Raw genomic sequence first — 21,792 nt, forward strand, 5'->3', positions numbered from 1 at the left:
AAGAATTTGCATTGACTATATCCTCGGCCCCTCCCCCCTTTTGTGTCAGGAATCTAACTCAGGACCTTGCACTTGCCAGGCAGGCACTTGTGCTGCTGAGCTATATTCCTGGCCCTATCATCAGCCTTTAAAAAAAAATTTAAGTCAGAGACTTGCTAAATTTCCCAAGCTGGGCTGAAATTTTCAGTCCTATTGCTTCAGCTACCTAGAGTTCTGGGATTATAGGCATATGCCGTCACATCTGACTTTATCAAAATTTAACACCTATTTTGAATACAAATATGAAAAAGCTCAGCCTTTGAGATTTCCTGGTCAGAATTTTTCCTACCAGAATTTGTATTTCCTAAGTTTTCTGGTTTTTCTGTTTTAAAAATAAACCTTTTATTCCAGACATGTTACTGGCTCCAAAAATTAGAAAGAATAGTCTGCGGTAGTCACCACTCTTATTATATAAAAAAATAAAAATATTTGAAGCCATAAGGTTCAATACATTTCATTTATTTATTCATTTATTATCATGTGTTTGGTACAGGGTCTCACTATGCAGCTTGGACTCGTAGTGATCCTCCAGTTTTCAGCCTCCCCAGTGCTGGGGTTACAGGCATGTGCCAACATGCCCAGACTCGGTCGCCAGTTTAGTGCATCCTGGAGGCAGGACTGGCACGGCATGCGGGCCTGGAGGTCGATTCTGGTTCCTGTGCTTGCCAAAGCAGGCACTTAGTCCGCTGAGCTATCTCTACGGCCCAGAGTTCAATACATTTTTATCTACCTAATATTTATAAATAAATAAATTTTATTTTTCAATTAGGCCATGATGGAAGACTAAAGGATGAAAAGAATTCCCTATTAATGACAACGAACGTTAATTTAATTCCCACTACAAGCTATTTCTTGTGACATATTAATTTGCAGGTCTTTTGCATTTTTACGGTTTCAGAACAAAAGCCTGTTTTCATCTGACAGGATTGTCTTAAATGTCTAAGTTAATGGTGAAGAAACCTTAAGTGACAAGTACTGCTTCTTCAGTGGCCCAGACGGAGTTCTCTAGTCTAACGGGTTAAGTGGGATCTCCTTACCCCTCACTCATGTATTTTCCTCCCTTAAGCTCCTTGCTCAGTGAATAGGAAAAGCTTTCCATTCTTTGCTCATACCTAGAGATGGCGTTTCTCCAAATAATGGAATATTTCCAAATAAGAATATTGGCAAAGAAACCATGGCATTTAATACTGCATATTTTAAGGTGACTAATCAATTTCATTTTCAAAATTTCTAAGGCAAATTACCTGTTATAAGAAGGGTTTTGATTATTTCTCTGATAACTTTCCTATGAATTCTGTAACTGATTTTTAAATTTGCAACACCTAGGGTCACGTGGGAGCCAGAGGACCAGCTGGGAGTCAAGGTCCTAAAGGACAAAGAGTAAGTAATCTAATGGGAAATACTTTGAATAAAAGTTATCACTGCATAATGATAAAAGCCCAACAAAACTAGAACCATGCCTTCCAGAATTAGGCATAGATACTGTTTGATTTTTCTTTTGTTTTCATTAGATAAACTACCTACATTGATTGACATAAAACATAAGCATTTTGACTCTAAAATCAGGCTACTTCACTAGGTGTGACGCTTTGCACCTGTAATCCCAGCATCTTGGAGGCTGAGGCAGGAGGATTGGGACTTTGAGGCCAGCCTGGGCTACGTAATGAGTACGTGGCAAGCACAGGCTATGTAGCAGCACTTTGTCTCCAAAACAAATGAATAATTAAAATAAAATAAATCATATTTTTTCATTTTCATTTTTACCTGTATAACTATCTCACATAAAACTTATTTTTCTAATTACCAGCCCAAATTCCATTCTTTGGAGGGATTACAATTTTTCACATCTTTAAATAAAATACTTTTCTATTTTTGGCAGACATGCAAAGCAAGAAAACATATAACAAAATTCAAACAGTAAGAAGTAAAGTTACGGTACACAGAATGAATCAGAGTTGATTCATCGTAAATCACAGACAGTGTGGTCATTATCTCTTCAAGCTCCCACTTAAATATTAAGAGTGAGGCAAGAGTTACTGGGGGATTAAGCCCAAGATCTTGGCACTGAGCTGCGCTCCCCGCTCCTTTTAGTTTTGATTTTGAGATAGGGTCTCACTCAGTCATTAAGTCACACAAGCTGAGCTCAAACTCATAATCCTACTGCCTCAGAATACTATGAGCGCTGAGATGAGAGCACTGAGCCATCAGGACTGGCTCCAGTACTTTTGTAGAAAGAGAAAGAAGAGCCATCATGTATTGTATGCTTGTCCCATGTCAAGCACTTACATACGTATTATCTCACTTAATAATGAAATCCACTCTAAGAAAGTAAAGAACTGTGTCTCAGAATTTTTTTTTTAATGTATTTGGTACAGGACTTTGCTATGCAGCTTGGACTCATAGTGAACCTCCTGTTTTCAGCTTCCTCAGTGCTGAAATTATAGGTGTGCACCACTAGGCCTGGTCTTGGTGGCCCACTCAGCGCATCCAGGGATGGGACCAGTGTGGCATGTGGTACCAGGGATCGGACCCCCATCCAAGCACTTGCCTCAGCAAGCACTAGGCCTGCTGAGCTATCTCACCGGTACTTGTATTTCTGATATTGTAGCTAAGGTTACCAAAGCCCAAAGACTTTAAGTAAAATGACACAACCAGTTTGTATGTGTTAGCATGAACTTCCTCCAATGCCTGTACTTACATGATACCACATGGGAATATTTTTCCTTAATTAATCTGAATATGGGCTTTAAGAGTTAGGTTTATGTTGGGCATGGTGATGGGCTCCAAAAGTCAGGAGGCTGAGGCAGGAGAATTGCCATGAGTTTGAGGCCAGATTGGTACATATAATGAGTTCAAGTCCACCCTGAGATGCATAGCAAGAGCTTATCTCAAACTTTAAAAATTTAAAAAAGTGTTAATTTTGTGACTTTGCCTTACCTTGATTTAAATTTTAGAGACAGTGAAGAAAAAATTTCTAAATGCTAAAATATGTCTTCTTGTAAACAAAGATTTGCTTTTTTAAAATTGCATTTTCTCAGTTGACAAATGGAAGAACAGTGTTGGGACTTCCCTTTTTGAGATACTGGTGGCAACCCCAATGGTATGTCCTGTGTTTTAGGTGACAGTTGAAGAGAATAAAGCTGTCTGTATTATTATTTCTTTCTGAAAAACTATTTTCCTCCCTGGGTTAGAGATTTATAGACTATCAGTAGCCCTACTGGCCAAGTCTATTTTAGCCTAAATGAAACTTAAAAAATAAGATTAAGAATGATACTGGAAGATTTGTATTCACTGTCATTTGGTTGTTTGGACACTGTATCCAATGCATTATCAGGTCAAGTGTATTTATTAGAAAAGTTCAACCAGTTTTATGTTGGGTGAAAACAAGGAAGAAATCCTTATTTATGTCTCTTACTAATGGAATAACATAGGTCCATTGACTATTTGGGAAGAAATGATATGATTACTCACAGTACAAGCTGAGCCACTTGAACTGTCTTCTAATGTCATAATGGAAAGTTCATTTGTTTGACAGTTTTCCAACCTCACCCTGATCCTGTGTAAATTATTACTCTGTCCTGATTTGCCTCCATATCCCTAATTCCCACATCTCAAATGATCTGTTTTGTTCTTCAGTAAGTACATTTTACTGATTCTCTCCAAGACAACACCTTAGAATTTTTAAGGTTTTTATTCAATAGTTTCCAACAGTGAAGCTGTTTGAAGAATTTGTTAAGAGAAACAAGAGGGAGGGCTATCTTTAGTACGGTAATATTTTAAGCAATCTAAGCAATCAGTGGACACTTATAGAAAAAATAAAACCAGAAGACCAAAATATCTGATCAAGAATATGGTATTGGAAATTTTCACTGTGACAGCCATCTCATTTTCATTTTTATTTCCTTACTTGTCAATCCCTCTTCAACTATGACTGTGATCCTAATACCCTAGACTCATCCTTCCTGACATTTTTAATTCTTACAAATATGGGAATATTTTTGTATTCTATGTGATAACTGGGAAGAGCTGTTGTGCTCGCTCCTTCCCTGCCAGGGTAAAGGCTGGGGTCGAGCTTTCCAGCACAGTGGTAATCTCTTGTTGACACACATGTGTCAAGGTAAACTGAAGGGAAACTGTGCTCCAGGCCTGTTGGGAATGAGGCTGCACAAAGACCACACATGATGCTATGTGGCCCTCCTGTTTGTCTCAGATCTATATTGTCAGCAGATGACTGCATGAACAGAATGAGCGATGTGACCATTCCACAAGGATTCTGACACCATACCTAACATTCACTTATTTTACAGTTTGTCTACTAGGATGCAAAATTAATTACCCTGAGATCTCAATCAGATGGATTTCACCATTTAATGACTTGCAGTCCAGGGGCTTTTGAAGTGTTATGTGACACTGATGTTTTTTCACAGGACAGGAAAACTCAAACAAGCAACAGTGTCCTACCAACTCAAGAAACAACCTAAACACATTAGTATCATGAAAGTTTTGCCAACTTGTTTTGAGAAAGTTGTATAATCCTGCCTCTTATTAGCTAAAAATACTTTTATAGACCTTACATAAGGGACAAGCCATAAATAAAGTATTGTTTTACATACTCTTTGTTTCTACCTGCTACATTTAGCAAAGACCTAAGTGAAGTAAAATAACTGAATCTACCAAAGTAATTAATATCATACATAAATCATATCTCCTGTATAGACAATATGAGCTAGCAGATTCTCTACTCTAGTACAAGATGGATAATGGCTTAGTTTGTTATATCCCCAGGAATCAACCCACCTCACTTTCTGCCCCTCATGCATACATTTGACTCTTTTGGTATTTCACATATCCTGTGTCCAGCTTCCTGAACAGGAGAGATGACTCATATGGCACGGTTAGTCCCATCTTTCCACTTGCCCATGAACTGAGTCTTTGTTCATGAGATACCATTAAACTGCATAATCTTTTTCTAAAGGGTTTGAATAGAGACATTCAACTGAGTAATTTGTAATTCTGACTATGTTGCTTAAGATTCAAATGGGCAACAAAGATTAAAAGACTGTATTACTTAAGCTTTCTCAGGAAATAAGTAAAATGCATATGACAAAATTTCTGAATTTTGGACCATATACCATATACAGTAAAGAACATATACAGAGTAAAGCAGTGAGGAGCAGTATTTGGGTAAGAGTCAGTGCTGGGTAATAATTAATGCAATTTCATTAGTTTAACTCTTTTTATTGGGTATGTCTATCTTTATCACTACAGGGGGGAAAAATCCCCTATTCTTTGTAGTCCTGGCTTAGAATTTCTAGTCTGTGTGATCTATGTAATATCATGATGTTTTCATTAATACACCTCTGTGGTATGTCTTGAAATCTGATATTGTGGTGCTTCCAGCTTTGTTCTTTTTGCTCAAGGTTGCTTTGGTTATCTTTATCTTTTGGGCTTTCCTATGAAAAGTAGGACTTGTTTTTTCTAATCTATGAAGAATGTCATTGTGTTTTATGTGAATTACATAATTGAAGGTAGTATAGATGATTTTGGATAGGATGGATACTTTTAATATAAATTTTTCAAAGTTATGAGCATCAGTGACCTTTCCATCTTTTAATGTCATCATCAATGGGGCCAGCCAAATAGCTCAGTGGATTAAAGTACTTACAAGCATGTGCAGGGGCTGGGGGGTTCAATTCCCAGGCCTGCCATGCCAGCCCCACCCCTGGGGTGCGCTGAGACAGCAATTGAGACTGGATGTGGTGGTGCATGCCTGTAATCCCATCTCTTGGGAAGCTGTAAACAGACAGATCCCTGCAAGTCCAATCTAATAGTGAGACCCTGAACACCCTGTAGACCCTTCCCTAAAATACAAAAAAAAAAAAAATTACAAATGATACAGAATTTCCCTTAACAAACTAATATGAATTTCACAGTATTTGTTGTAATGCATTAGTTTTGTCTTTCAACTAGTTAGTCATATTACCAGATATGTGTATGCAAAGTTGGAAGAAGAAAAAATGTATAAGAACAGAAAAAGGACAATTGAAAAAAAGAGACAAAAAAAATTAAGTATAACTGCTCCTTTCCATAGACCAGCAGAAATCCACACTACAGTTACCCAAACTATCCTGCCAACATATATAGGTATATCTCTTTCCCCTTTCCCTCTCATATCCTTCTCTTCAAGTCAGTAACTCTCCTTTTGAATGAGTTCATTCCCTTTTCCCAGTATCTGGTGTACCCTTCAGATTCCATTTTCTCTTTCAGGTTCTCACACTAAGTAGACAATATGATGTTTGAACATGTGGGTTTGATTTATTTGACTTAAGAGTATGGTCTCTAGTTGCATCCATTTACTGACAAAAGCCTCAAATTTAACCTGTTTTATAGCTGAATAATACTCCTTTATTTAAAAATACCATATCTTTGTCCATTCCTCAGTTGATCGGCATCTGAGTTCTTCCCAGGATTTAGCTATGACAAATGGCACTGCTGTAAATGTAGGTGCACATATATCACTGTGGTATGATGTTTTCAAATCTTCTGGAAAAATACCCAGGAGGAGAATATCTGGCTTGAATGGAATCTTCAATCCTAGCTTTTTAAGGAATCCTCACACTGATTTCCATAGTGATTATGCCAGCCTGCACTCCCACCAACAGTAGAGAAGGGTTCCCTTTTCTCCACAGCCTCTCCAGCATTTGTTATTGGCCGACTTGTTGATGTTAAACATTCTTTCTAGGGTGAGATGGAACTCAGTGGTATTTTAATTTGCATTTCTTAAATGACCAATGATGTGAAACATTTTTTCATATATTTACTTGCCATTTGTATTTCTTCCTCTGAGAAGTGAATATTCATCTCAGATGCCTGTTTTTGGATTGGGTCTTTGAATTTGGAGGGCCTGATTTTTTAAATTCTTTGTATGTTCTAGATAGAAGGCCTTTGTTGGACGGAGTCAGCTCTAATTTTTTCCCAGTTTGTGGGTTTTCTTTTTACTCTGTTGGAGATTTGCTTTGAAGTGCAGAAATTTTTCAAAAAGATGAGGTCCCAGTTGTTGATTCTTTGAAGTATTTCCAGTGCATTTTGGTTTTTGTTCATGAACTCTCTACCTACCCCTGTGTCTTTAAGATTTCTACCTACATTTTCCTCCAGAAGATTCAATGTTTCTGTTTTAAATTTAAATCTTTGACCCATCTTGACTGTAGTTTAGTGCATGGTGATAGACATGATTATAATTTATCCATCAGCATGTGAAAATCCAGTTTTTCCAGCAACATTTAGTAAAAGGCTAAATTTTAAGTTGAGAGAAGTTATTAAACAAAGTCCTAGGGCTGGGGAGATAGCTTAGTAGAATAAGCACTCACCTGGCAAGCGCAAGGTCCTGAGTTCAATCCCCAGTACCACAAAAAAACAAAAACATAAAGACAAAGTCCTGAAAAAAAACCTCACACTTAAAACTTCACCATCATCTTTTAATCATTTCCTTTATCTTCAGTTGCTCAGTTGGTGAATATTTACAGCTTGCCTCCACCGCAGGGGTATTGCTCTTACCCGTTCTCCCACCACAGGGACCTTCCCTGAGTTATTTCTATGGCTTGCAATCACACGTTCACTTTAGGGAGAGCTCTCAGACTCCCCTGTATTTGTCTCTTCTTCCTATGTCACCTATACTTAAAATAATACCTGCTTTGTAGCAGGCACTCAGTAAGTAAGACTATAATTTAATTTTACAGTCCTTTACTGGCAAATGGAACAGAGAATAGTTGGGAACAGATTAGGGAATATCTTCAACACAAACTGAGAAATTATATGTCTGGAGCTATGGCTTTCACTTTAATAGGGCTAGTGGAGCTATAGATCCTCAAGGAATGTGGGCAATCTTTCCAAATCCATGAATGTGCCCAAAGATCCAGGAATGCAATTAACCTTAGACTATGGGAGAAAACAGTTCTATTACAATAAGAAGCTTTTAATAATATAAAGCTGAACCAAAGCTTATGCCAGATGAAGTACAAGAGAAGGTGCCGAAGCATGGGGCCTCTTACAAACCAGCAGGTTGTCCTTGGAGATTTGTGTCACTGCTCCGACAAAACTCGTGGGGTCTCTCCCTGCCAAGTGACTTAAATGTATACCCCAGACCTTCACCTTTTAAATCTCAGTTTTCCTTTCCATACTTATTTCTTAATATTTCTGTACATGTAATCAGTACCCTAGAAAAACTACTTTTTCATTGTTTGAGCAGCTTTTGTATGCCTCTGTTCCTTTTCTCATAGTATTGCTCTATCTTGACTTCATTCAAGTTGGAATAAGTCCACGAGAGTTTAACTTCCAATTGCCAAGTAGACATCTTCATCCCCACTATCAACATGTCAAGATTATCTCATCTTTGAACCTTCCCTTTGGCCCTGGCCATGCCAACCTCTGCCTGTATTGGAGTCACTTATGTAGTTTCCTTTTCATTCTATAAGGTTTTGTTTGTTTGTTTGTTTGTTTGTTTGTTTGTTTGTTTTGCGGAACCAGGGATTGAACTCAGGCCCTTGTGCTTGTCAGGGAAGTGCTTATTCCACTGAGCCATCTCCCGGGCCTATAAGTTTTGTAATGAAGAAAGTTTCTCAAAATCTTATATTCTCATACCACTTAATATGATTCTTTTGACAAAACAGATGTTCAGTTAGAGACTGTAAAATTAAATTAAACCCCGTCAGAAAGACTTTTAAATTGTCTGAGGATAAAGTTTAGATAAGGAGACTATTCTGTCATTGTACTACAAAATGATGTTCACAGCTAGTACTCCTTTACATCTAATTATTGAATGGACATTGAGAAGTTTTAAATTGACGCCAGTATTTCCAACAGTATTTCTGTTCCCTTCCTGGGTCTCTACTATCTTCTAGTAGGTGTTGTCCATAGGTGCATAAGGGTCAGGGACATAGTTCAGTAGAATAAGTGCCTGCCTGGCAAGTGCAAGGTCCTGAGTTCAATCCCTGGTATTACCAAAAAAAAAAAAAAAAAAAAAAAAAAGGAAGTAGGCATAGGTCCATAGCAGGTACAGTCCCTAGGAATTTGAGAAGTAAAGCACCATTCTAAAAATAGGAAACTTACAACTATTTAGGCAAACATACCAGCCACTGTTAAGTAAGTGTATGGTTATTTTAAGAATAAATCCAACTGACTGCTGAGTAGATGATAAAGTAAACAAAATGCCCAAATAATAAACATACTTATAGACACCTCAACAACTATAAAAGGCTATTTTGTAGTCCTTTGATTTAATATTTGACAAAGCACCTGCTTAGGCAGACACAGGGGTCAAGGATTGATCCCTGGGCCTGCCCTGCTGGCCCCGCCCCCAGGCACACTGAGACATCAGTTGAGACTGGGTGTGGGGGCACGCACCTGTAATCCCAGAATTTGGGAGGCTGTAAACAGGAGAATCACTATGAGTCGGACCTATGTAGTGAGACCCTGTAAACCCTGTACTAAATACATTTTAAAAAATTAATATTTGACATAAAATCTTTTAAAAATGTTGGTCTGATTCTCCCATACAAAGAAGTTCAATAATACACTCAGCTATATTCTTTTCTATGTTCAGGGCATAAAAACAACCAGGAGTTTGTCAACTAAAGAGGACCAGAGTGTTGTTTACAAGGACACATGATAGGGGCCAGGAAGATGACTCAGTAGAATAAGCGCTTCCCTGGCAAGCACAAGGGCCTGAGTTCAATACCTGGTTCAGCAAAAAAAAAAAAAAAAAAAAAAAAGAAGAAGAAGAAGAAGAAGAAGACATAATAGCTTTACAATGGGAGAAAACATTACAAATTAACAACAGAATATTTTTCTATATCTAGGGACCAAGAGGACCAGATGGTCTTCCAGGAGAACAAGGTATACAAGGCATTAAGGTAATCATCAATTTTATTATTTCATGCTCAGTGAAATTTTATTGAACTCATATACTCTATCCAAACAAATTCTATCCAAGTTGAGGCTACATAGTCCAGAACTCATATATCACCTTAGAAAAGTATAATTCAAAATTTTTTTCTAAGTTTAAGTATGCAACATAAAATCCTTACTACATGTGACAAACGTTTTCAATAATGAACTATATATTTGGTATCTTGTTTTCTGTTTGTGAATTTATGATAACATATATAAAAGTGTAATTTAAACTCTTACTAATTCACCTGTTTTGTTAGGGTGAAAAAGGAAATAAAGGGAAAAGAGGTCCTCATGGTATTACGGTAAGCCATTTTAAAAATTCACGTTAAGGGGCCGGGGAGATGGCTCAGTAGAATAAGCGCTTCCCTGGCAAGCGCAAGGGCCTGAGTTCAATCTCCAGTTCCACAAAAAAGATAAATAAATAAAAATAAAATTTCATGTTAAGTGGGAACATTTTAGCTCTTCCCTATTTTCCTTGATTCTTTCCTCTGTTATTCTGAGAGTGAGATACTTGACACATTTTTTTCTTGTGTAGGGTGGGATTGGAAACCTTGGAGAAAGAGGAGCGCAAGGAAAACCAGTAAGTAATTAGAAAATAATCAAAATATAATAATTGATATCTGTGTGAAAAAGGGAGTGTTTAAACAATTCTTTAATTGTATTACATAATAGTAGAAATTATATATTTATAATATGAAATATTATTATAGTCATATATATTATAAAGTGATTACCAGTTTTCTCCTCTGACACAACCATTATTTCATACCCAGTACAGTACACTAAGAAAACACAAGCTTTCCTCTCCTTTCATCATTAAGTTATGGGGTTTTTTTGTTTGTTTGTTTTTGCAGAACCAGGGATTGAACTCAGGCCCTTGCACTGGCCAGGGAAGCGCTTATTCCACTGAGCCATCTCCCATCCCCTAAGTTATGTTTTATTTGATCAAATTGCTTATCCATTCTCAGCCTTGGTTGCACCTACTTTTAAGTTGGTGGTAATGACCATTCATTCACTCTATTTGTGATAAATTAGGTTTTTTGGTAAAACTCATTTCAAAATACAGTGGTGTGGTATACAAATGTAGTGGGAAGAAATGAAGCTAATACCTTTCAACTCAAGTAAAAAGTATTTTAGACCATTGGAATGGGGTTCTATGTGTGCTTTCTCAGGGTGCTGCTCTAATTTTTTTTTTTTTTTTTTTTTTACTTAGGACAGGGTCTACAGGGTCTCACTACATTAATTGAACTCATAGTGATCCACGAGTTCAGCCTCCCAAGAGCTGGGATTCATATCCAGTACAGTACTCTAAGAAAATACAAGCTCAAGCCCCCCCAGATCTGGGATTACAGGCATGCTCCACCACGCCCAGTCTCAATCACCTACCCAGTGCACCCCAGGGATGGGACTGGCATGGCATGCTGGGGATCGAACTCCGGCCACTGCTCTCTGCTTAAGCAGTCGCTTTAGTCCACTGAGCTATCTGGTCTGCCCTCTACTCTAAATATTTTTAATGTTTATAATGGTAGATATTTTCCTACTATCACACATCTTACTAGAATTATACATTTCTTAACCTGACTGCAACTTCTATGACTGTCATCACCAAGTAAGAGAGAAAAATGTTTACAAAAGACAAAAATTAAAAGGACCACATAAGCAGACATAAACATGTATACGTAAGATGCTGTGTATGTCAGCATATAAACTTGAATGTATATTATTTTAATTTATTTCATTCAGAATTATAATTTTAATGGTATTTGATTTATCATAGACATGTATATGTGTAAAGTTATTGAATTCTATAATATAAGCAGATTGTAGGTAATGAGTTAGCAAAGGATAAGGTAAATGTTTGAGTTGCTGAAATAATTGTCACAAATATCACTACAGTTGTTCGTTCCTCTTTGAAATCTGCTGCCCCCTGCCTGTGGTTTGTCACAATAGCATTATATTTGACTGGTTGAGCCTATATCAGAGGACTAAAAAGTAAAAAATAAAAAATAAAAAATAAATCTTTTCTAGGAAAAGAAATTGCACTTGGCATTGTATTATAAGCTAAATTCCTTCCTCCAAGAACAGCTCTTGAATGTTAAAAATCATTATCTGACTTTTTACTTATCAATGGAAAAGCTATTTCTGTAGGTTGTCGCTACTTTTCAGTACTGTCTCGAGGCAAATGTGTTGCAAAGATTAGAGAAATTTGAAGGTCAGGCTCGTTCCTCTGGTTTTAAAGAAATGAGGCCTAAAGAAATAAAAATTGTATGGTAATTTTGTCCACTGTTGACCTTTCTTACAATTTTACCTCCAGTTTCAGCTTGGATAAATGTGGTATTTGACTCCCTTGATCAAGCAAAAGACAGTAGAATCATTTCATAAACATAGCTTAGAGCAGACAAGTTGTGGAGACTACTGGAAAAGTGGACATATCTTCACTGATAGAATGACTTGCCAGTGATTAATGAGTTTATAATGGCTGTTGGGATTTACTATGTACTATACCTACATTGTCTGTCTGTCTGTCTGTCTGTCTGTCTGTCTGTCTGTCTGTCTGTCTGTGTCTGTCTACCAGGAATTGAGTGAGGGTCTTCACACTGAAATAGACCCCCAGTCCTACTTTATTTTGGGGACAGTTCTTACCAGGTCTTTAAATTGCCCAAGCCAGGCTTAAACTTCATATCATGCCTCAGCTCCCGAGGGCTGCAACTCCAGGTATGTGTCATCAGGCACTGCTCATCTACATCTTCTCCTCCTCCTTGATAAATTGAAATCTTGGAGAAGCAATGAACAGTCAATCAATAAAGCCACATTATCTGTAAAGATTCATTTTATCCTTTGGAGAACTTTTAGTGTTTCCAATCCTTTAAGCGCTGAGATCAGCAGATGATGTTTGATAATGGAAAAATATAGTAGAGGTCAAATTGACCATTGTCATTACCTGCTCCTAAAATATGTATAACCTTTATTAGCAGCTAGCGTCTCACATTTCCCTCACTTGTAAAATAGAGAGACTGATAAGATCTCTAAGGCATCTTCATGTCTCAATTTTGTAATTGTTTTTTTCTTTTATGCTGGGAATAGAACCCCAAACCTGTGTGAACTAACCATATGGTCTACCACTGGCTAGACTCCCAGTCTCTAATTGTTATAATTCTAAGGCCAAATATTAAATGAAATTGAAAAAATATATAATACACTTGGATAGTTCACATAACCAGTAAATTTCTCTTTTTTTCATTTATTTATTTATTTAGTATGTATATGGTACTGGATCTACATGGTCTCACTACATAAATTGGACTCGTAGTGATTCTCCTGTTTTTAGCCTCCCAAGCACTAGGATTGAAGGCACAGACAGACCACCGTGCCCAGTCTCAACTGCTGTCTCAGCCTACCCCGGAGGCGGAGCCAGCACAACACACTGGGGATCAAACCCAGGCCACTACGCTCTGCCTAAGCAGGGTCTTTAGTCTGCTGAGCTATCTGGCCAGCCCCACCAGTATGCTTCTGTGGACCAACACCACTTCGTATTTTCACTTTCCATCTTCACACAGATCTAACTCAAAAGAAAAATCAGAAACAAAGGCCACAAGCCATTGTATTACTAAGGAAATAAAACCTGGGTCATCATTTCTGATTTTCCAAGTCACATAAACATTATAATACTTTTTACATTACTGGTTCTTATGTAAATGTTCTACTAATTGGTAAGTGTATTTAAAAATCTGTTTTTAAATGTCTCTATTTCTTTAATTCAAGAAAGAATTAAAATAAATCAATTTGATTTATTTCTGTAAATCAAATTTTACATTATATATTTTGAAATTCTATTATAAGTGCACTAACATTTACAGTTACGTCTTCCTAATCAACTGACTCTTATTATTAAAAAACCATTTTGATATATCTTTTATAATTTTTTCCCTCTTGTTCATATTGTTTTGAATTCTACTTTACCTGATATTAGTATATTCTCACTATCCTTCTTATACTTGCTGTTCAGATGGCATATTTTCCTCCATGTGTCTTAAAATTTAAATTCAGTATATTGTAGGTGGCAGGAGCCAGGGGTTCGATCCCTGGGCCTGCTGTGCTGGTCCCACCCCCAGAGTGCGCTGAGATGGCAGTTGAGACTGGGTGTGGTGGTGCGTGCCTATAATCCCAGCTCTTGAGAGGCTGTATACAGGAGGATCACTACGGGTCCAATCTACGTCGTGAACTCAGTAACCCAGTACTAAAAATAGTGTGTGTGTGTGTGTGTGTGTGTGTGTGTGTGTGTGTATGTGTGTGTGTGTGTGTATGTTAGATATTGCTTTTTAATTCTGACATGCTTCTCTTATCAGAGTGTTTGTCCATTTTATATTGTGGTGTTAGATTTAGGTTTGCCAATTTCTTTTCATTTTAATCGTACATTTTAGACATATAGTGATGGCACACAGCAGACGAGATTTGCACCTGTGCCTGGCATATCTTGCTGCTTTTTTTTCCCCTTCCTCTCCCTTTACCTCTTCTTTTTTCCCATTCCCCTCCCTTTGCCTCTCCTTTCCCTCTTTATTTAAAAAGCTTTTTTCTATTTTTCCTTCTATTCTTTTTTATTCCTGCCCCTTTTTCCCTCCCCTACCATTTCCTCATTTGAAGATTTTCTTCCATTTTTGCAATATCTATTGTACATTTTGTTCATTATTTACACTTCCATTTTTTCAAACCAGAAAAACCATGTTATATTTACATATGTGTGTTTGATTTACTTAAGAGTATGCACTCAAGAGCCTACCAAATAACTCAGCAAATTAAACATTTGCTTAGGCAAACACAGAGGTCAAGGTTTGACCCCAGGCCTGCCGTGCTGGCCTCACCCCTGGGGCACGCTGAGATAGCGACTAAGAGTGGGCATGGTGTCATGCGCCTGTAATCCCAGCACTTGGGAACCTGAAAACAGGAGAATCACTACAAGTCCGATCTGTGTAGTGAGACCCTATCGACCCTGTAGACACTGCACTAAATACAAAAAAAAAAAAAAAAGTATGTTCTCAAGGTGCATTCATTTGCCTAGAAATGTCCTGAGTTTAACCTGCATGGCAGAGTTGTACTCCATTGTATATATTTTAAAAAGTACATCATCTTTAACTATTCAGTGGTTTGGGGGTATTTGGACTATTTTCAAGGTTTAGCTATTATAAACAGAGCCAATATAAACATGGGTGTGCATATATTTCTGTGCTATGATGCTTTTAATTCTTTCAGGAAGATACCAAGAAGGAAAATAACTAGGTTGAATGAAACCTCTAGTTTTAGTTTTTTGAGGAATATCCACACTGATTTCCATGGTGGTTGCACCAGTCTGCACTTGCACCAACAGTGGACAAAGTTTTCTTTTCCCTTACAACTCCACCAGCACCTGTTATTAGTTAATTTCTTCATAATAGTCATTCTTTCTGGAGTGAGGGGAAACCTCAGTGTTGTTTTAGTTGACATCTCTCAAATAACGATTGTTGAGCATTTTTTCATATATTTGTTTGCCATTTCTATTTCTTCATCTGAGAAGGTTCTATTCATCTCAGATGCCCATTTTTGGATTGAGTTTTTAACTTTGGGCAGGATCAGGATTTTTGCAACTGTTACATATTCTACATATTAGTCCTGTGGCTGACAAACAAGTAGCTAAAATGTATTCCCATCCCATGGATTGTTTCTTCACTCTGTTGGTGATTTCTCTTGATGTATTAAAGCTTTTTAATAAGATAACATCCCAGCTGTCAATGCTTTGTGACAACTTCTGTGCAATCAGGGTTTTGTTCATAAAGTCTTTGCCTACCCCAGTGTCTTCAAGAGTTCCACTTATTCTCGCTTCTAAAAGATTTAATGTTTCTGTTTTAATATTTAGATTTTTGACCCATTTCAATTTTAGTTCCATGCATAGTGAAAGATATAAGTGTAGTTTTAATCATGGGTATGAGTAAAGTAAGTTTTTTGGCATCACTTATTAAAGAAGCTATCTTTCTTCCAGTGAAGGTGTTTGGCTTCTTTGTTAAACATAAGGTAGCAGAGTATGTCTGATGCTATTTCTGCATCTTCTGTTCTGTTCCATTGATGCTTGGGCATGGGGGATTTTGGGGGAGAGAGTTGTCTTTGTTTTTGCTTTTTGCCAGTACCATGTTCTTTTTATCATTGCAGCTTTTTAGTATAATTTCAAATCAAGGATTGTGATGCCCCCTGCCTTGCCCTTGTTACCCAAAATTGCTTTTTCTATTCTGGGTGTCTTCGGGCTCCAAATGAATTTTAGTATTGTTTTCTCTCATTCTGTAAGATATGCTATTGGAATTTTGATTGAGGTTGCATTGGATCTGTATAACAATTTTGGAAGTATGGGTATTTTCACTATATTGGCTCTTCAAACCCAAGAGCAAGGGATATCCTTCCATATTTTGATATCTTCTTCAATCTCCTTCTGCAGAATACTGTAGTTTTCAATATAGAGGTCTTTTGCTTCCTTTGTCAGATTGATTTCTAGATTTTTTTGGTTTTTGGATGCTATTTTGAAAGGTGTTGTCTCCCTAATTTCTCTCTCAGTAAGTTTACTTGTGTACAGAAGGGCTAGTGATCTTTGAGTGTTTACTATATATCCAGCTAAACTACTGAATTTGGTTACTAAATCTAGAAGTCTCGGTGGAGTTTGGGGGTTTTCTATGTAGAATATCATATCATCTGCAAATAATGATAATTTAACTTCTTTCTTTCTTATCCTTGTTTCTTTTATTTATTTATCCTTTCTAATTGCTCTAGCTGAAGTTTCCAGAACGATATTGAGTAAGAGTAGTAACCGTGGCAATCCTTATCTTGTTCCTGATTTTATAGTGAAAGTTTTCAATTTTGACCATTCAATATGTTGTTAGCTGTTGGTTTATTATAGATTTCTTTTATCAGATTGATGTAAAGCTATCTTACTCTAGTTTTCTGTAGGGTTTTTATCATAAATGAGTGTTGGGCTTTTTCTAATGATTCTTCTGCATCTATTAACATAATCATGTGATTTTTGTCTTTGGCTCTATTAATATGTTATATTATATTTATTGATTTGCATATGTTGGCTCATCTTTGGGATGAATCCTATTGGTCATGATGTATAATCTTCTTGATGATTTATTGTATCCTGTTTGCAGTATCTTACTGAGGATTTTAGTACAATATTCATTAGAGAGTTTGAACTATAATTATCTTTTTTTGGTTGTGTCTTTCAGTGGTTTGGTCTCAGGGTAATGCTTGTTTCCAAGAATAAGTCTGAAAGTATTCCTTCCCTTTCAATTTCACTAAAGAGTTTGAGACATAGCAGCATTAGGTTTTCTCTAAATTTCTTGTAGATTTCAGCAGTGAATCTGTCAGGTCTTGGGCTTTTTATGTTGGTAGATTTTTAATTACATCTTCAATGTCATTGACTGATATTGGTTTATTTAGAACTTTTATATCTTCTTGATTCTGCTTTGGTAGAGCATGTACATCTAGGAAACTATTTTTCTGTATTTTCCATCTAATTAAAATACAGGTTCTTGAAGTAAGTATAATTGATCTCGATTTCTGCATGCTCTGTTGTGATTTCATCTTTTCATTGCATGGGTTTGAGTCTCTTCTCTTTTTGGTAAGATTGACTAAGGCTTTGTCAATTTTATTTAATCTATCAAAGAACCAACTCTTCAATTCATTGATTATGTTGTTTTCTTAGTCCAAGTTCCATTAATTTTTGCTCTAATCTTTATAATTTCTCCCCTCATACAAGCTTTGGGCTTGACTTGCTCTTCATCTTCTTAAAAAATTGTGTTTCAACATTAGGTTATTATGGCCAGTGAGATAGCTCAGTAGAATAAGTGCCTGCCTATCAAGCACAGGGTTCTGAGTTCAATCCCTGGTACCAAAAAAAAAAAGTTTTTAATTAAAAATAGGTTATTTATTTAAGCTCACTGTTTTTCTGATATGGGTAAATTTTCCTCAGAGACTGATAAATCCATGATAAATTTTCTTCATAGACTGCTCTCATTGTGTCCCATAAGTTTCAGTCAGCTGTACTGGCATTATTGTTTAATTGTAAAAACTAATTTCTTCTTTAATTTCATCTGTGACCCATTGGTTGTTCAGGGGGTTATTTATTTTCCATGTATTCGTGAAATTTTATGGTTTCTTTTGCCACTGATCTCCAGTTTCATTGTGCCATTGCCTGATAATATGAATGAAATAACTTCACTTCTCCTGCATATACTTAAGTATATTCTGTGATCTAGTATTCTATCTCTTTTGGAGAATATCCCATGTACACCTAACAAGAATAAGTATTCTGTTGTACGTGAAACACTCTGTAGACATCTTATAATCCTATTTGTCCAAAAGTTTGATTCAATTTTTTTCAAAGTTTTATTGATAAACAGATAGCAATGAGACAGTTTCAAATCAAATCAGAAGTACAGTTTCAACAAATAATACACTGAATATATTCTTCTTAGTGGTTAATTACTGTACAAGATGCAGACTTGTGATCCTCTTTACAAACACCATTAGAACAAATCATTCTATTCATTAAGAGAATGCAACTATATATCTATCCCAACCACTTTGAATACACAGATACAAAATGGACATTCATAGGTATACCCCATTTTTTCTAAGTTCCATTATTGAATATTATAGGTGTGTAAACTCAGTAAAATATTCTAAAAGAGTCCAGTAGCCCATAATAGCATTGGGTCTTCTGTTTAACTGGCAATGTCAGAAATTATTGACCTGAGTCCCCCACAGCTCAACTTAACAGCATGGCTGTATTTCCTATATTTCGTCTTCATACTTTTCTACTGGATGGTTAAGACCAAGGTAAATCAGGACCTATGCAACAAGAGTTGTAGCTTTTTGGTCTGAGAGGGTCAGTGAAATGCCCTCAGGATTTATCCTGAAATCCTGTACCTCAGATTGTAGAACCTTTGTCAGTGCAGCCATGTGGATGAGTCACGGCCATTGCTTGGCCAATGTGCTCTCTGTGAAAGCCTGAGAGAGTGTCTTCTCCCCATGTGACTCTCCTTAGGCACACTCTACATCATCGATCACTTTCCTCTTTGGCCCCATAATCTTCTTGATCAGAAAATTTGGGACACTACCGAGGTACATGACGTTACAGTACAAGTTCTCATATGTCCTGAGTCTTAATTGACCTTAGAAGACTAGGGCCAAAATGTTGGCTTTCCTTGTATCCCTCCTTTTTCTCTAATTTTGGTCTGCAAACTTAGGTTGCTAACCATCCAGAAGACAAGCTTATTGTTATTATAAATAAAGTAGGTTGTTTTTTTTTTTTTTTTTTTTTTTTTTTTTTGGTGGAACCAGGGATTGAACTCAGGCCCTTGCGCTTGCCAGGGAAGCACTTATTCCACTGAGCTATCTCCCCGGCCTTGATTCAATTTTGATGCTTCACTGTTGATTGTTTGTGTAGTTGATCTGTCTATTTTTCACAGTGGGAGATTGAGGTTTCCCATTACAATTGTTTTAGTGTTTTATTTGATTTTTCATGTCTGTTTTTTTTTTTGTTTTTTTTTTTTTTCAGAACTGGGGGTTGAACTCAGACCCTTGCGCTTGCCAGGGAAGCACTTATTCTACTGAGCCATCTCCCCAGCCCTCATGTCTGTTAATGTTTGTTTTTTAGTTAAGTGCACTGGTATTTGGCACATACATATTCATGATTGCTATCTCTTCCTCTTGTATTGTTTGCTTTACAAAAATGCAGTAGCCTTCTTTGTATCTCTTGATCAATCTTGGCTTGAAATCCACTTTGCCTGCAAAAGGAATAACTACCTCTGCTTTCTTCTGGGTTCTTGTCACATGAATTATTGTTTTCCATCCTTTGACTTTCAATCTATGAAACTCTTTTCAAATTAAATGTGTTTCTTCTATGCACCACATTGATCCATCTTGGCAATCTGTTTCCTTTGATTGGTGAATTGAGACCATTACTATTGATGGTTATAGCTGATATGTATTGACTTATCTTTATTATGTTATTTTACCATTGTTGGTCTTCTTTTTCCACCTCTAATTAATTCCTTGCTTAGTGGATTCATTCTATTAGAGTTCATTGAGTTGTAGTCCTTGTTACCTGTTTGTAGAATGTCCTTCAGAACATTGAGTGATGGTTTGGTGATCATGGATTTCCTCAGAATCTCTTTGTTGTGGAAGTACTTTATTTCCCCATCAATTTTGTTGGGTTTCTTTTTTTAAATCAGGGATCAAACATGGGACCTTGTGCTTTTCAGGCAGGTGCTTATGCCACTGAGCTATATCCCTAGCCCTTTCCATCAATGTTGAAAGATAACTTTTGGACTACATCAGTGTAGGTTAAAGATTGTTTTCTTTTAGGACTTGAAATACTTTACTCCAAACTCTCCTTGATTTGTGTGTTTGTGTTGAGAAGTGTGCTGTAATTCTGATAGGTTTTCCTGTACAGATGATTTTATTTCTTTTCTCAAACCATTTTAAATATTCTGTTCTTCTGTGAATTTCGGGAATTTTGACTATTATATGCTTTGGTATAGATTCATGTTTTTTATCATTACTAATTAGAGTTATATATTCCTCACTTATCTGTATTCTTTTCCCTGCATAGGAGGTTTTCTGCCATTACTTCTGTGAACAGGTTTTTAATATATCTTTTGCACTGTCTCTTGCTTTTTCATTGACTCTAATCAATATTATGCTATTCTTCTTTGCATCATCTAGTAGCATCTGGCTTGTGGTCCCTTGCTCTTTTTTTAGCCAGTTCTTATATTTTACTGTTTTAATTTTAAAGAGAATAAAAAAAATCAATAAAACATTAGAAACAATACAGAATTTCAAAAAAATAAGATGATAGGAATTCAACAATAGTTATGTTACATATTGTTGTCTTAAAAGTAGTTGCTTAGATTACCCGATATAAGCATGTAGAATTGGAGAATGAGTCCAGATCTGAGTTGATTAATCCCAACACTCCAGCTCTAGCTTTTTGACAGGGTGGTGGATAATCCCAGCAAACCTGCACCTTCAGTTCCACTGAAGTTCTGGCTGAGGCTGACCCGGATTTGTTCAGCCTGTAAGACCCTGTGTGACTCTTGCTGGGTCACACTGGGCTCCCTGCCAACTTGCACTTGGCTCACCAACCTCCTGCCACTTGAACCTGCAGCCTCTCCCTGACAATGGACACCACTAGATGGAGCCAACTCACAGCTGTTCTGAGTTCTGAGCTCAGCCTCTCTCCAATTTGACTACTGACCAATTGCCCTGTTCTGGGAGACATCTGAATCTTAATAATTCATTAGCAGTGATATCCCCCGTGTCCATTACTCTGTTCCATTGATGTGCTCCTCTGTGGAGTCCTCTAGGGTGGCCAGTAGTCACTGTGTGCCTTCAGGTTTGAGCCATCCCTACGTGTCTAGGAGAAAGTATCAGCAACCTCCTTCTTCCTCATTGACGTCTTTCACATTGCTTTCCATATGAGCTTATATTCTCACTTCAGATCTTTCCTGGGTCCTGGGAACCCACATCCATCCTTCTCTTCCTCATGTTGCTATGTCTCGATGTTTAGACACCAAATCTCAAAGTGACATTTTCTCTGTTGCTTCCCACTTTGCTAACTTCTTGGAAGTCAGCATTGAATACTTTTGAGAATTCTATTTTTATTTATCCATTGCATTCTTAGCAATACTTATTATTTTAAATAATTAGCCTAGTTCATGAATTAGCAAAATTTGTCTGAAGAATGTCACAAAATAAATATTTTATGTTAAATATTAAATGTAA

The 21,792-nt window shown here is 36.8% G+C and overlaps 1 protein-coding gene across 1 annotated transcript in view; it reads left to right on the forward strand.

The window, feature by feature from the left end:
• Col24a1 (collagen type XXIV alpha 1 chain) overlaps nt 1-21,792 on the forward strand; it is a 403,759-nt gene that overhangs the window by 244,500 nt on the left and 137,467 nt on the right. Inside the window, exons 27-30 of the mRNA XM_023699052.1 lie at nt 1,366-1,419; nt 9,894-9,947; nt 10,245-10,289; nt 10,523-10,567. Of these exons, the coding sequence (XP_023554820.1) occupies nt 1,366-1,419; nt 9,894-9,947; nt 10,245-10,289; nt 10,523-10,567 (198 nt within the window). The remainder of the gene's footprint in view (nt 1-1,365; nt 1,420-9,893; nt 9,948-10,244; nt 10,290-10,522; nt 10,568-21,792) is intronic.

This window comes from Octodon degus, unplaced genomic scaffold (genome assembly GCF_000260255.1).
Source record: "Octodon degus isolate 3935 unplaced genomic scaffold, OctDeg1.0 scaffold00109, whole genome shotgun sequence".
Taxonomy (NCBI): Eukaryota; Metazoa; Chordata; class Mammalia; order Rodentia; family Octodontidae; genus Octodon; species Octodon degus.